General features: G+C 42.2%; 1 protein-coding gene across 1 annotated transcript in view; it reads right to left on the bottom strand.

Moving 5' to 3' along the window:
• Window positions 1–14,338, bottom strand: part of LOC138739618 (acetylserotonin O-methyltransferase-like) — a 28,348-nt gene extending 14,010 nt beyond the window's left edge. Inside the window, exons 1-4 of the mRNA XM_069892015.1 lie at window positions 14,228–14,338; window positions 4,591–4,765; window positions 2,614–2,743; window positions 391–459 (exon numbers count right to left, since the gene is read on the bottom strand). Coding sequence (XP_069748116.1) covers window positions 391–459; window positions 2,614–2,743; window positions 4,591–4,765; window positions 14,228–14,302 — 449 coding nt within the window. The 5' untranslated portion in view covers window positions 14,303–14,338. The remainder of the gene's footprint in view (window positions 1–390; window positions 460–2,613; window positions 2,744–4,590; window positions 4,766–14,227) is intronic.
• Between the last annotated feature and the right edge of the window lie 2,954 nt (window positions 14,339–17,292).

Raw genomic sequence — 17,292 nt, 5'->3', positions numbered from 1 at the left:
GACCGTCCATCAAGTATTGATGGTTGGTTAACCATTCTTTTTCTCCCTCTGATGCTAGTCAACCTGCTGAGTTCCTCCAGGAGGCTGTTCATGTTTGCTCTACATTCCAGCAACTTCAGTCTCTTGTGTAATGATTTTTGTCATCTTACATAAATTCCAGCTATCAGTTTCCAAACCACAAGTTGTTTTGGAGGATGATTATTGCACGTCTACCATTAACTGATCTTCCATGGAAAATTCTGGTTGTCTTCTGATGACATGATTGAACACTGTTGGGAAAACATCGAACAACCGAGTCAATCTAATATTGAATTGAATGAAAGTTTCATCCATTTTCTTGATATTGAGTTGACAGGGATGAATGAATATCACAGCAATGTAAACACATACCTGTAGAGAGCTTCAAAGAGTTGATGAGAAGAAACACCAAATGCACGCTCATATTGGTTTTTCCCTTCCCTGAGGAAGAATATTGAAAGATAAATTCTCACTGAAATTATGGATCAATACTTGTAATAAGCATTTCATGAACTAAGAACGATTAGTTTTTTTTTGGGTGAAATCCAAGATTTTCTTTTTCCATCTTGGTGGATACACATTTATCAAATTATCAAGCACAAGAGGCTCTCTGCCTCATTGTAATCATGTTGGCTTTTTGAAAGAGCTCACTGATCAATGTCACCTCATTGATCCCATAGCCCTGCAGAATTTTCTGTATTGACTGCAGTGTGACTTTCAAAAGCTCCCGTCGAATCTATATTCACCGCTATTTCAGCAAAGCATCCCACAACGCTGTTGGAAAACTTTAAGTTACGCATTCATTTAGCAGAAGACAAAACATGGAACAAATAAAATTTAAAATTAATGTTAAATATCGAAGGATGGATGTGAGACACAGGTTGTTTCCCTTGGTGGGTGAATCCAGGACAAGAGGGCACTGTCTTGGAAATTGAAGGTACTCATTTAAAACAGAGATGAGGAGAAATTTCTTTAGCCTCACTGCCCGGCCTTCTCTTCTTAACCTTTGATGCCCTGGTCAGTCAATATTTTGGGTCGGGAACCTTTGTTGAAAGCAGACACGTTGTGAGGTTTTCATCAGTGGAAGAGCCTTGAACAAGGGAACAAAGTTACATAAGGAGAGGGGTGGGGGTCATTTAAAACTGAAGTACATAGGCTTTTCTTCTCTCTGAGGCTTATTATATCTCAGGAGTGTGTCCAGATCACTAAATATACTTAAGGGGGAAGATAAATAAATATTTGAAAGATTGAGGAATTGAGAATAACAGGGAATTGACACAAAGGACTAACATATCATCCAGGGTCATATTGAAAGGTGTGGCTGACAAGGGCCTGGGAGTCTATTCCTGCTCCTATTTTCTGTGTTCTTCTCTTGAACACATGCTCTGTGTTCTTTTCTTTCGACTTTCAGTCATTCAAAGCCAGAGTTCTGGAAGTTCCACCTCAAATTTTCTATTTCTTGATGACATAGAAGGTGACCCTTTTTGGTCCATTGAATTTATGTCCTCTCTCAGACTAGCCTCAACAATCCTGTCCCCTCACTCATTTGCCTGAAAGGTATTCTCTCTCACATCCCCTCCTCCTTTCCCCACTCTCTTACCTCCAACTGTTTGGATAATTACATCAGCCAATTAACCTATTGACCAGCCCATCTCTGCAATGTGTGCAAGAAACACCCATGTGGACATAGAGAGATCATGCCGATTCCAAACAAGAGTCCGGGTGGGGGTGGGGGGTGCACGGTTGGTGTAGCCGGTAACGAGGTCCTATTACTGGGCCAGTGACCCAAGTTTGAATCCAACACTACCTGTGAGGAGTTTGTACATTCCCCCTGGTGCTCTGGTTTCTTCCCACCCTCCAAAAAATGCATGGGGCTGTAGGTTAATTGGGTGGCACAAGTCTCAATTGCCAGAATCAGCTTCTACCTTGTTGTAAATAAAATTAAATTTAAGAATAAAATTAGAACCGAGGTGGCTTGAAATCAGAGGTGCGAGCTCTACCTCTGAGCGAGCTACAATGAGTTGGTAGAAGACGTATGAATAACTCTCTGACAATGTAAGGCCACATAAATTTTAAACTTAGACGTACAGCACGGTAACAGGCCATTTCGGCCCACCGGTCTGTGCAGTCCAATTTACACCCAATTAACCTACAACCCCAGTATAGGGTTATGGGCAGAGAATGGGTGGGGGTATCTAGCAGAGTTGTTTGAGTGAACCGGTATGGACTTGAAGGGCCGATATGGCCTGCTTCCATCCCATAAACTGTTATATGTTAAACTTCAAATGGTGGGAGGAAACCAGAGTCCCCAGGGAAAACCCATGCAGACACAGAGAGAAGGTGCAAACTCCTTACAGACAGATGGGGGTGGAGGGGGGGGTTGCACCCCAGTCCTGATTATTGGCACTGTAAAGGCGTTGCACCGACCACTACGCTAACTCTGTGGCCCCTTATCTTGGTTTATCAGGCATAAATATGGTAACAAGCCTGACTATAATTGATAGGCCCTGCGTATTCAACAAACTTTTGAAATTTATCTTGCTTTAATGCACCTTGAAGTCGACTATAACAAAGAATTAAACAAAGCTTTCTTACCTGATGGCATCAGTCAAGTAGGAAAAACAATTGTAGATGGTTTGTGAATAGTATGCAATTGAATAGTGCAGAGTTCTGGGACTTGCCTTGGTCAAGTAGATTCTGGACAAATCTGTATTGCTGTACAAGGCTGCACATTGAAAAAAAAACTTATGTTTATGTGCAATTAATCCTCTCTGTGGTGCAATGCAAAGGAAAAACTTAATGCCTTTTCTTTCCGGCAGATGTTGTTTTCCAAAGTAAGTTTCATCACATTTAAAGTTGGTTGCATCAAGGACTTGGCCAGCATGAACAGGGTGGGCCAAATGACCTGCTTCCATGCTGTGCTGCTTGACCATTCTCTGAGCAACATTTGAAGGACCAACTGTTCAGAATATGCAAAAATATTTGCCAGATTTCACAATGAATTGGTGCATTCAATGAGATTTCCAAATGCGATTGTTAAGTAAAAATGGTTTGTATTAAAATCATATTGTTAAAAACTCATTTACGACACAGAGGCCCATATTGAGGAGTAAAACTGTATTAAAAAGATGATGCATACTGGGGGAAATAAAAGCACAGACAAATTTGTTTCAACTATCCCCATCCACCCAATGAACAGACTTCTTTGGCATCCCCGGAGCAACACTGGCCTCATTTAATCATATTCCCTTGGTCACTCCCTCAACTTCTCTACATCTTAAAACTTCCTCTCTTTCGCAAGAGCTGTTTCTTTTTCCGCAGCTGCTACTTGACCTGTTGATTTTCACTCACCTTGCACCAGAATTTGTTAAACTAAAAAGTTTGTGATTGCAGTTCAAAGCACAAAAGCGCTGGAGAAACTCAATATCCTTTATGGAGCAAAGACATATAACCAACATTTCAGGCCTGAGCCCTTCATCAATGTATAAGATAAGAGCAGGCATCTGAATGAAATGGTGGGGGATGGGGCAGGGGGAGGTGCACAGACAAGTGGTCATAGATGGATATGGGAGGGAGGCAGGAGGAAAAAAAAAGCTGGAAAATGATAGGGGTGAGGGGGGGGGGCTAGCTCTCTGAATGGAGAGGGAAGGGGTGGAAACTGGAGGAGAGAGAGAGAGAGAGGAGGGGGGAAGGAGGGGCCTAACAGAAGCTGGAGAGGTAAATGTTCATGCCATCTGGTTGGAAAGGGCTCAGATGGAATATTCGATGTTGTTCCTCCAATTTGCAGGTGGCTTCAGTTTGGCAGTGCATGAGGCCATGGACAGACATGTTAGTGGGAGAGTGGGGCACAAGGATTTGAATGTGAAAGTGACATGGATATTTGGACTGAGGACCTTCTATTGAACTGACCTAACAGACTAAAACAGTCACGTTCAGACTTCCTGTGTGAGATAGGAAGTTGGTGCTGATCCAAGTATAGGTGGGACTCCATTGCTGGCTCTAGCACTCTTCCTAGTCAGGAAACTATTGCTGAGATCAGCTGTGATAAGAGTTGTAGAACATTTGGATACCACTCGCCTGGACAAACACAGAAGAAGAAGCCTGAGGGGTAAATAATGGGGTAAGTGTCCCACTTATTCAAAGGTTGTAGAATGTTATTATGTGTGTTCACGAGAACATTTACCACTTAAAGGGGTATATGAGTGGGAAGGGAAGGTTGAGAACCACTGCTCTAGACCCAATTGTTACTGAAATATTTTGGCTGAGAAAACTTGCCATTGGCCCATTTTCTTTGTAACGCATAACGAGTCAATTAGGTACGGTTAAAATAATGGTTTTCAAACTTTTTCTTTCCACCTTAAGCAATCCCTTACTAATCACAGAGCACTGATGGCATATGGATTACTTAAAGTGGTACGGGAGTGGAAAGAAAAAGTTTGAAAACCATTGCTCTAAACAGCCAGAGCTTTGATCATCTAAACAAAACATCATGGGGTCCTGCAAGCCCTAATTTCCCACTGCACTCATGCGCAATATACTTTGTTAGTTGAGAAACACCCATAATTTGAATACCTTCACCCTGACGTTCATTGACTTCCAGCAACTGCAGTCCGACACATGCAGAGAGTAGTCTTTCCATACCATCCGCGCTGGTGCAAAGGCGATCTGCGATGGCATCGGAAGACAGTGGAACAGTGTCCTCCTGGAGGAGATCAAACACTCCCAGTTCGCAGGCAGAAAACATTGTCTGCAACCAGAATCATGTTATGATTTATTTCCTGTTATTTCATATTCTTCATTTTAGAAGCATCTAGATGAGCCCTTGAATCACCAAGGCCTATTATTCCACAGACCATGCGTCATAAAATTAGAATAGATATGATGTGATGGACGACATGGATTTAATGGGCCTGTTTCTGTGTTGCTCCACGAATCTATATCAATGGACATGCTAGTCATTTGCTCTGTGGTATTGTGGATTCCAGTTCTTTCGGTGGAGCACACACTATGATGACACCCAAACTTTCATCCTGGTCAGACTAATTTGTTCACCAGAATTGTGAGCTATCTGTTCAATGCCTTATAGATATGCTTTCTCTGTAAGCAATGAGCAGAGACTGGCTCACTTGTGTTTCACAACTTTCCTTTGTTCAGTCTACACATGGGTCGAGTTACATTTGGCCCTTTTGGCCCAACCAAAAGTTTACACAATACATTCTTACCCAATACAATTGCTTCTTATATCTTCTTTCTTTCTTCTTTGGCTTGGCTTCGCGGACGAAGATTTATGGAGGGGGTAAATGTCCACGTCAGCTGCAGGCTCGTTTGTGGCTGACAAGTCCGATGCGGGACAGGCAGACACGGTTGCAGCGGTTGCAGGGGAAAATTGGTTGGTTGGGGTTGGGTGTTGGGTTTTTTCTCCTTTGCCTTTTGTCAGTGAGGTGGGCTCTGCGGTCTTCTTCAAAGGAGGTTGCTGCCCGCCAAACTGACAACAGACTCGCCAAGGCAAATAGCGCTTTTGGAAGACTACACAGAGTCTGGAAAAACAACCAACTGAAAAACCTCACAAAGATAAGCGTATACAGAGCCGTTGTCATACCCACACTCCTGTTCGGCTTCTTATATACACATTAGGTTACAACATAAGATTGGCAGCCTCTTATCAGACATTGCTCAAGCTGTTTGGTTCAAAATAAATTTCTATAGTTAGTCTTTGAGCTATTGGTCCTTTAGAATTGCCTCACCCACCTTACTAAAATGCTGCAAAATCTGGCTATACTCTCACTGGCTTTTAACCCCTTTCTTCCTCAGTATCCTGTATTTGTTTCTTTGAAGATGCAATATTTAGACTCAAATTAATCCTCATAAAATTGGTCTAAAGCAGTCATTCTCAATGAGGCTCCATGCAACTCCCTTCCCCCTGCCCACCAAGTTAAATTTAAATTTAGACATACAGCAAGGTAACAGGCTCTCAAGCCCATGACGTCCAATTACACCCAAATGACCTACAAACGGCGTACGTTTTGAAGGGTGGGAGCAAACTAGAGCATTCGGAGGAAACCCATGCAGACATGGGGATAATGTTCAAATTCCTTATAGGCAGCGCCGGATTTGAACCCAAGACACTGGCGCTGTAATAGCGTTGCACTAACCGCTACACTAACTTTTGTTTCACCTCTTGTAACGTTAATATGTTTTATGCTCTTTATGTCGTTGGTAGGAGAAGAAATCTAAACTTGATGGTTTCACAGGGAAGGGGCCCATAAACTTCGAGCAGAGGCCAAAAGAGGTTGAGAGTGGTTGGTCTAAATGGTTTCTAGTAACTGGAACAGAAGAGGACATGAGCAGATGATTCACGATCATATAAAATAGTGGGGCAGGCTAAGAGTATGCTTCTATTTTCTTGTGTTCTCCAGTATCCTGATCAGTAGCTAACTGTGATCCTTAATCACGATCCAACAACATCCTATTCTGGACGGCTACCAGTTACCAATGGTGTTCCAAAGGGGTTGGTATTGTGGCCACTTCTTTTTTAAGTTGCATGTTAATGACCGGGTTTGTGGAATCAATGGCTTTGTGGCTAAGTTGACAAATGATACTAAGATAGGTGGAGGAGTAGGTAATGATGATGTAATGGAGAAGCTGCAGAGAGTCTACAGTAGATTAAGAGAATGGGCAGATGAAATACAATGTTGAAACGTGTACTGTCATGCACTTTGGTGGAAGTGTGACAGAGTATATAGAGGTGCTTGGGAGATAAATTGTGTTAGAGCAGGTCACACACAAACACTTTAAAACAGAATTTTTGCAGGAGCTTTTGCAAGAGTACTCAAAGGCTCACGATGGACCGCCATTTGCAAAAGGCAACAAATGTAACACAGGCAGTAGCAGCTCCGTCTGGAAAAGAACATTTACAGTCTGGAAAGTCATGTGATCTTTGCAGCAGAGAGCAGGAAAAGAAGCAGGCTTTGCTCCCAGAGAGGAGGGAGTGAGAGAGAGGACAGACATAGATATCGGTTCCAGAGGGACAAGCTGGCAAGCTTTGGAAGACGGCCTGGTCAAAGGAGAAGACTGGCTCTCTGGTGTTTCCCTTGGAATAGGAGAAACAGAAAGAAACTCTGTGATGACCTGAAACAAGAAAAACTCTCTCTCTGAAGACCAACAAGGACCCTACTGAGTGGTAACCATTGACCTGTTAAGCACCAAAGCCTGGTGAACTTTATTAATGTTAACTTCTGTGCACAGTACAAGAATTGCCTGCAACCAGTGAGATTGGACTGTGAACCAAAGAATTTTGCTGAACTAACACACACACACACACACACAAACACACACGTGCGCTTAGAATTAGAAGGGGGTTAAATAGGTTAAGTGAGTCAATAGAGATCAGTCAAAGTTTGATTCTGTTTTCATGTTCAAAGATAATTAAAAAGCAACTTTTGTTTAAGCTACCCTTTGCCGTGGTGCATATCTACTGCTGCTCCGGACTCGTAACAGAAGGAATAAAAGGGCAGATTATTATTTGTATGGAGAGAAAATTCAAAATTCAGAGATGCAAAGGGTCTTTGGGAGTCCTCATTCCGGAGACCCTAAAGGTTAACCTCCAGGTCAAGTCAGTAGTGAAAAAAGGCAAGTTCAATGTCGGCATTCATATAGAAAGCAATAGGACATAAGAGCAGGGATGTGATGTCGAGGCTTTATAAGGCACTGCTGAGGTCTCACTTAGATTCTTTTATTGTCACGCAATAAAACAGGAGTATTATTACACAAAATTGCATTTAGTCTGTTGTAAGGCAAAGATTTGCCATCAGAAGAAATTGCCCAGTGTCAGAGAAAGAGAAATAAAAAAGAGACCATTCAGAGTCCCCCCATCTTCGTATCCCTGATTCCTTTCCCTCAGCTCCATCTCTCTTCTCTTTTCCCTCAGTCTCCTTTCATTAATTCTCACCTTTTATCATATCCAATTAACACCTTTTATCTGTTGGTCTGGACTCCCGCCACCCTTCCCATCCTTCCCCCATTCCCTCCCCAGCCATTAACTCAGATGCCTGACTTTGTTTACATACCTTGAGAAAGAGCTCAGTTGGTAATACATCTTTATCTCCTATGGGTACTGCGAGCCTGGCTGAGTCCCTCCAGCATTTCTGTGTTTTGAGTGCAATCACAGCAACCTTTCATGTTTTACTTCATCCCAATGTGTCCATCTCGTAGATTTTTTATGTTTTTCACATCTCCCAGCTCTGAACCCTTAATATGCTTTGCTTTGGCAATTCCAGTGCACATCTAAAAAAAACATCTTAAATGTTGTGACTGTCTCTGTCCCATCAAGGAATGCATTCCAGATTTCAACCAACCTCTGGATGAGAACACATTAGCCCCTTTTCCGCCGGCATCCCAGTTAATTGGCCGTGCGGTGTCCCGGGATAGGAGGCCCTTTGTGCCGTTTCCACTGGGCTCCCCCTTAACTGGGATTTCCACTCAATTCAACTCATCTCTGGGGATCAGAGTGTTCTGCCTTCATCTGGAAACAGGTGACTTTCTGCTGCCCCTCTTCCACTTATCAGCACGCCGGCGTCAGCAAACACCCAGGATATGTATAGGGGGTCGAGGCGATTAATCCCCAGTGTGAAATGAAGCCATTTGATGCCGGGTGCTCGGACAGTGCTCCTTTTCCACTGGACCCTCTCCCAGTAAATTCCTGGTGCAGGGTGCCAGAGGAAAAGAGGCTCTTCTTTCAGAAAATATTTCCAGTTCCCATTTATGATAGTTCCGCACATTCAGCAGGATGACCTCCCACTGTTGTCCATGCCACTTTGGAAGATGAGGACACTAATCCTGTAGATGAACTCACTTCTCTTTGTTATTAGCTGAGGTAAGAATGGCTGACGCCCTCCAAGAATCTGCTGTTTAGTTGTTTTGAAATCCTGCTCAGTATCTGGCTCACCGAACTTGGATTCCAGTGCTCAATGTGTTTAAACATACTGGTTGATGTTTTGGACATTTCCTTTAATGTCTATTTCCAATGGGCTGTTTCCCATGCTCTCTTTAAACTCAATAAGGCCATGAATTCCCACATTCCCTTTAACCTCAACGGGCTCTATTTCCCACATTCCCTTTAAAGCCAATGGACACTTTCCCACAATTCCCTTTTAAATCAACGGGAATTGTTTCCCACTCTACTTTTAAGCTCAGCTGGCTGTCAGTTCCCTTGCTCTCATTCAACACTCTGAGACCCTATTTCCAATCCTCCCTTTAAACGGAAAAATCACTGTGTCATAGCTGAAAAAAAATTGTACTGGAAAATCTGAGAGTTTGGCATCAGAAGTCCCAAGACTGACAGATTATTGGTGCTTCATTCGAAATGACAAACTGTCCTGATTCACTTGACTGTGTAAACGGACAGTATTAATCCCAGTTAGAATGAGGATAGTTTCCCATCACTCATACCTGGAGATTACATCATGATGAGAATCGTCTTTTTGTTCGGGTTTCTGAATACTGGCATTGCTGGCAGAGTCAATGCTTAATAATTTATTGCTCCTCGATACATTCTGTGACTCTAATTAAGTTCATAAGGCAGTTGAAGAACCAGTGAGGGGCTCTGAGGTTGAAGAACACACAGGAGCCGGACTGTTGGTGACTCAAGGCGAGGAACCCACGTAGGACGTGGGCACCTGCAGTCAAGGAACTCGCACCCAGGTTGCGGAATGCTGGAGACAGGCTCACGACTGGCTGGAGGGGTTCTAGGTATTGGAACTAGGATACAAGAGGGTGCTGGAGGCTTCCTGATCACGTCAGAGGTGTACATCTGGAGCTCAGATTGCTGATGGTTTGCATTGCTGAGGGAAACAAATCCCAGGACACTCAGTGACTCTGGAGGGAGTCTCTTTTGTTTCTCTTTCTCTGGCACTGGGCAATGTTTGCTAATAGTGAATCTTTATCTGCCTGGAAATTTTGTGTAATATCACATTTTCTATTTTATTAATTGCATGACAATAACCTTGAATCTTGAAATGCGTTCGGGCTACTTTCCTTTATTTGCCACAAAGAAAGAGAAAAATGCTAAAATTGCATCCAACACTTATGTGGACACAACTGTACACAGTTCTGGTTACCACGTCAGAAGAGAAATGTGATTGTACTGGAGGTTTAAAAGGACTTTGGGAGAGGTGGTGAATTGTAGCTATGAGGAATTATCAGATGGATTGGCATTGTTTTCTTCAGAAGAATCTGAAAGATTTGAGAAGCAAAAAATATCAAGGGGTCTCGATGAACAGAATAGAAGGCAATTATCTCTCTTGACATCAGGGTCAAACACCAGGAAGAGGAGATACAAAGATGTTGCAATTGGAAGGAAAACACTGAGGAAAATGGCTAAATGCCTTTGTGTATTTTTAAATATGGAATGGATGGATTTTTGTACAAATATATCCATACTGTGATGGATTATATATTTTATATACATATGTTTTTGAAGGAGATAGATTGCGGGGGTAGTGTAGGTCACAAACAAACACTTCACAAAACAGATCTAATCTAAAATGCTAGAGCTTTGTTCGAGCCAGACAGTCCAGGCTCCGGGTGTCTTTGCAAAAACTTTGAAGAATACCTATAGAGACTTCACAAGTAGGTGTAAATTGGATATGCTGTGCGGTAATGGATTATTGTTTGGAAAGCAACAGATGAACGGACTCAGAAGTTTGGGTCTGGTGCCACCATCTGTTGGATGCAGTTTGCTGTTTTAAGACGGTCGTGTGGCTTTCCAAGCAGAGAGAGAGAGAGGGAGAGAGAGAGAACTGGTTTCTGCAGTTCTGCAGTCATGGCAAACAGGCAGCTTGCTGAAACCCCATTTTGAAGATGGGTTGTGAGTTCTGAGTTCAGCCTGTTGAAAACCCTTGTGGTCCATACAAGAGGAAATGGCTGGCTAGAGTGTTTCACCTGAAATAAGGGAAACAAAAGAAACTCTGTGGTGATCTGCAGAAGAAGAGGATATCGTTTGGAAAACCTTGATGGGGAAAGTTTATTCGGCAAGACACGGAAGTGGCTGATCGGAAGGAATCAGTTTGTCTGTGTCCAACGAGCAACAAATCTCTCTCTGAAACTGAAAATAATCTTCTTGAGGGGTATCTATTTAAGCAACAGAGCTTGGTGAAAATTCATAAATTCTGTGCACAGTGTAAGAACAGCCTGATATCAGTGAATTTGGAGGAGTGAGAAGTGAGATTAGACTGTGAATCAAAGAACTTTTGTGAACTTATACACATTACATACACGTACACTTAGAATTAGAAGGGGGTTGTAAATATTAATAGGTTAAAGTTTGATTTTTTTAATGTTTGAAGATAATTAAAAGTAACTTTTGTTTAAGTAACCATTTGTCATGGTGTATTTCTATTGCTTCTGGGCTTTGGGATCCTCTGGGCCTGTAACAATACAAAATGGGGGTTTGGAAGGATTATGGGCTTGATGCGAAGGGTCAGCCATTAAATGGTATGGCACCCTTGAAGGACAAATGTATCTCTGTTTCCCATGGTGGAGGAGTCTAGGACAAGAGGGTGCAACTTCAGAAATGAAGAGTATCTACCTAAAACAGAGATGCAGAGAAATTACTTTATCGAGAGGGTGGTGAATCTGTGGAATCTGTTGCCATGTGGTGTGTGTGTGAGGGAGGGGTCAAGTCATTGGGTGCATTTAAGGCAGAGATTGATAGGATATTCATTAGCCGGGGATTATGGTGAGAAGGTTGGAGTGGGGTTGAGTGAGAGGATGGATCAACTCATGATTAAATGGCGGGGCAGACTAGATGGTCTGAATAGCTTACTTCTGCTCCTATGCCAAAATGCTTTTATTAATGTAAACATTAATTAAGTTATGGCTAAAAGAATACTGTGACAGAGGGTGAAGAGGTGTTTGGGAGATCAATTGGGAAAGGTTTGTTAGAGCAGGTCACACACAGACACTTTAAAACACAGAATTTTTGCAGTTTTGCAGAGAGCTCACGGACTTTTGCTATTTTGCAAGAGGCAACAAATGTAGCAACAGGCAGCAGTAGCTTTGTCTGAAAAACAGTTTGCTGTCTGGAAGAGCTTGCGATCTTTGCAGGCAGAAGGAGAACAGCTTGGCTGTCAGAATGGGAGGGAGTGAGAGAGGAGAGATACCGCCATCGGTTCCACAGGGACAAGCTGGTAAGCTTTGGAAGACTCCCTGGTCAAAGGAGAGGACTGACTGGCTGGTGTTTCCCTTGGAATAGGTGAAACAGAAAGGAACTCTTGCAAATCTAAATAGGACATATACATTGAATGGTAGACAATTGAGGAGTGCAGAGCAACAAAGGGATTTAGGAGTTGTGGTAAATAGTACCCTCAAGGCTGATACTGAGGTAGATGGTGTGGTGAAGAAGGCATTTGGAATGTTGGCCTTCATAAATCGGAGTATTGAATTCAAGAGTAGGGAGGTTATGTGAAATTGTACAAGGCATTGGTGAGGCCAAATTTGGAGTACTGTGTACAGTTTTGGTCACCAAATTATAGGAAAGATATAAACAAAATAGAGAGAGTGCAGAGAAGGTTCACGAGAATGTTGACAGGATTTCAAGGTTTGAGTTACAGGGAAAGGTTGTGCAGACTGGGGCTTTTTTCTCTGGAGCGTAGAAGATTGAGAGGGGACTTGATCGAGGTGTTTAAGATTTTCAAAGGGACAGACAGAGTAAATGTGGATAGGCTTTTTCAATTAAGAGTGGGGGGAGATTCAAACTACAGGGCATGGTTTAAGATTGAAGGGGGAAAATTATAAGGGGAACATGAGGGGAAATTTCTTTACGCAAAGGGTGGTGGGGATGTGGAATGAGCTTCCGACGGATGTGGTCGAGGCGGGATCATTGGTTACATTTAAGGAAAGACTGGATAGTAACATGGATAGGAGAGGACTGGAGGGGTATGGACCGGGTGCTGGTCAGTGGGACTAGGAGGGTGAGGATTTGCTACGGCATGGACTAGTAGGGCCGAACTGGCCTGTTAAGTAGTTATATGGTTTATATGGTTACCTGAAAGAGAGAGGTTATTGTAGGAGTTTAGAAACAGTTACTTTTTGATTATTGTAGGAGTTTAGAAACAGTTACTATTTTAATGGAACTTAGAAACAATTATAGAAGGTAGAAAACACAAGGAGATAGCTAAAATGTTCTTTGTGTAAAATGGCGCATTAAAAAGTAGAGACAAGATAACAGGGGAATTTAAGCAGATATAGAAATATGCACATACACACAAAGGGCTTGTTTAAAAGGGGGTGGGGAAAGGAGGTGTGAGTACGGGATAGGAGAAAGTCGGAGTCAGTCAAGAGTCAGGTGAATAGGGAAAAGTGCCAAACCAATCCAAGAAGGATAAATGTAAGAAAAATGTAAGGGGAGGTGAATTGAAAAATGTATAAAAACGAAGAAGCTTCCCGCCCTCGGTGTACTTTCCCGAGATAGAGGGAGAGTACCCAACCTTGCAATGTTGTAAATGTAAATAAATGTTTTTTGTTCTCAACTTTTGTCTCGAGCATATTTTGTGAACGTGAAGGCACTTCTCACAGTTATCATCTGGAGAACCCTGAAAGGGGGTAAGTTTCGTCAGCAAGACACTGGCTGTCCTGGAATGAGAAAACTCTCTCTGAAAACCAACACGATCCCTCCTGAGTGGTAACCATCTATCTGTTAAGCATTAAAGCCTGGTGAACTTTATTAATGCTAATTTCTGTGCACAGTACAATAATTGCCTGCAACCAGTGAGATTGGACTGTGAACCAAAGAACTTTTAAAAACTTATATACATATTACACATACGTGCGCTTTGAATTAGATGGGGGGGGGGGCGAGGAGGGCATTAAGTAAGTTAATAGAGATAAAGTTTGATTCTGTTTTCATGTTCAAAGATAATTCAAAGCAACTTTCATTTAAGGAACCCTTTGCTGTGGAGCATATCTATTGCTGCTGGGTTTTGGGGCCCTCTGGACTTGTAACAATATAAAACTATTGTATTGCTCTCAACGATTTAACAATCACACAGAACAAAAATAAAGAGTTAATAAGCAAATTTACTGGAGGAACACAGGTCAAGGAGCATCTGTGGAAGAAAAAGAATGGTCAACATTTATGATATGGGGTTAAATCTGACTGAAAAGTTATCAATGACAGGAATTCACTGACTCGCCTTTGTGAAATCCTTCTTACCTTTGACACAAGAAATCCATCCATATAATTCAGCAACTTCTGTGGGTACTCGAGTTCCTGTTTGGAGTATTCCATAATGAAAACTTAGCGTCCAGCAAGTCAGTGCTTCATAGTTCTGTCAGAAAAATCAGTAATGTAAAATGACAGAGCCAGGACAAAATGCTCATTGGCACCACTTATCTCCAGGTTGCTGAGATACAAATTCCTAATACATTCTAATGACTTTAGGAGATTGGAGCCATGTGATCTATTTTGATTGTAATGCTGCCTGAGACTTAAAACCTACCACCGGGCCTTGCGTCGCCCTAGTGGCCTGACCTGGTCTGAGGATTCTTTGGGTGGCAGACCCTCATTTACTGAAATAAATAGGGAGGCGATGCATTATATACATTGCAGTGATGTGATTTATTTTTTTTACACTGCTCCTGTTTGTGGAGCAAAAATAGTAAAATTCCATTAATTTGGAGGTGCAGGACAAGCAGATTTTCTACTCTTAAGATGTCATTTTAATGCAATTCTCTGACATACTTTTTAAAAAAGCTATTACGACTACATTTTCCAGTGAGTTTATCGGAAGCGCTAAACCAGACAGCTGGTGAAGATTATAGTTTAAATTGTCAGCAATCATGGAAGGATTTGAAATCAATGAATTATCGAGGATCGACGTCAGCCAGCACGCGCTCTGTCCTCTCTGCTGCCGCCAGGAAAGCGGTATTGGTGCCACAAGACTCACATCACCAGGTTTGGGAACAGCTGCTACCCCTCCACCATCAGAATCCTCAACCACAAACTCAATCAGGGACTCGTTTAAGGACTTTCGCACTTTATTATTCTCCGAATTGCACAAGTCAGTTTGTTTACAATTCATTATTTACATGCGTACGTCAAGTATAGTTAATTTGCACTGCTCACTGCCAATAAGTGGTAATTTTGCCTCACCCACAGGAAAAAAAAAGTATCTTAGGGTTGTATGTGTAATCATGTATGTACTCTAGACAATAAATCCGAACATAAAGTGAAGAGGCAAAAAAAGTGATCTGAGAATGAATTTTGGATGCTCTCAGTCTTCAGCGCAAACCTAATGCAATCATTAGGAGGTTGAGTTGGGGAAGTGAGATATACTTTATTCAGAAGGTGGTGAGATTGTGGAGCTCACTGTATAATGGAGTGATGGCGTTAACAGAAAAATCTGCTGACGCTGTAAATGTAGTAAAAAGCATTGAAATGCTGGAGGAACTCAGCTGGTCTCACAGTGTCCATAGAAGTTAAAGATATATAATTGCCGTTCTGGGCCAGAGCCCTTCTTTAAGGTGTAAGCAAAAAGGAGGCAGGTGTCTGAATTAAAGAATAGGAAGGGGACCGACAGACAAAAGCTTACCATTGGATAAGAGGAAAGGTGAGAATTGATTTTGGCTCTGTAAAAGGAGGGAGAGGGAAAAGGGAAGAGAGAGAATCGGAATTAGAGGAAAGGAGACAGGGTGATGAAGATCATGATGGGTGGTTTAAACAGAAACCAGAGAAGTCAATGTTAATGCCATCCGGTAGGATGGTGCCCAGACGTTGTGTTGTTTCTCCAATATGCGGGTGATCTGTCTGGAAGTGCACGAGACCATGGACAGTCATGTCTGCAAGAGAATGGGAAGGGGAATTGAAGTGGGTGGCCACTGGGAGATCCACGCTATTGTGGCAAAGGTGGCGGAGACAGAAGCCTTCACAGTTAAAAAGTGACGAGACACATACTTGAAGAGTTGTGACCTGCAAGGGTAGAACCAGGAGGATTACCATGGGGTGGTCATTTTGGAATATCAATAACAAGATGGGCTTATTGGCCACCTCCTGTGCTGTGAAATTTCTATGTTTGATTCTTCGGGTGGGTAGCCAGGAGTGCCATATTTAGGGTTTTCAATGTTATTAATTGAGGGGCTCAGTTATGATGGAAGGGGAACTTCAGAAGCAACTGACAGGAGATACAGATTAAATGAAGCAACTTCAGAAGTGGAATTAGGTATATAAGTGATGGTTTAGACATATGGTTCAATGCCCTTAAAATTAATTTTTAAATAGTTATCATTTGTCAATTGATAGAAGCAAACCTGTCACCATTCACAAACCCCTGCAACAATCAAACCAGGCGAGAGATTCTTCCACAATTAGTTACCATTGGTACTTTTTCAAACAAAATATATGGTATTCAAGTAAATTTTGAAATTCCATGTGTAAAAGATCAAGTGTGTTCAGAACTAGCTCGTAATTAAGTCTACTATATGAGAGAACCTATACGGAACCTCTTCTGCTTTTGTTAATTTAGCTCCTGTTCAATCAGAGTATTTAAAAAAAAATGTTAGACATACAGCACGGTAACAGGCCATTTTGGCCCATGGGTCCGCGCTGCCCAATTAACCTATACCCCTGGTACGCTTCGAATGGTGGGAGGAAATCGGAGCCCCTGGGGAAAACCCACGCAGACACGGGGAGAATGTGCAAACTCCTTACAAGGCAGCGTGGAATTCGAACCCCGGTCCTAATCGCTGTAGACGTTACACTGACTGCTATGCCAACTGTGCTTCCCGATACATACAGTTCTCCATCACACACTGTCAACTTCACCTCCCCCATTGCAGTTTTGAAATGCTCAGCGATTCCAAATTTTGAATCTCCGGCTTCCTTTGATAGCTTATTCCAGGTCTCGATCCTCTGAGTGAAGAATTTTCAGCCAACAATGTTAAATTTAACTTTGTTCTCATCTGAACTTTAATTAAATTGAAAATGGCAGCCTATATTTTTTCCATTCATTTAGATACCATGTGTATCTTTGGCACAGAGACTGGCTAGAATCTGAGAGAGATCCATTGGGAAGAACTTCATTTCTCATACATTACAAACTAATTATGTTACGGAGCAGCTTTTATCAATGACAGGGAATTTTACTAATATTCAAACTGAAGACTCGGTGATTTAATTGTCTGTTGATGTTTGCAAGTACAGGCATGTATGCTATTTAGACCTTTTCAATTATTATGGTAAGTTGACACCACAGCTTAATTTTTAAATGTCTTCTCCTATCC

The sequence above is a fragment of the Narcine bancroftii genome, chromosome 7 (genome assembly GCF_036971445.1).
Source record: "Narcine bancroftii isolate sNarBan1 chromosome 7, sNarBan1.hap1, whole genome shotgun sequence".
In the NCBI taxonomy this organism is placed as follows: domain Eukaryota; kingdom Metazoa; phylum Chordata; class Chondrichthyes; order Torpediniformes; family Narcinidae; genus Narcine; species Narcine bancroftii.
Note: the sequence above shows the minus strand (reverse complement) of the source record. Positions and strands in the feature narration are given on the sequence as shown.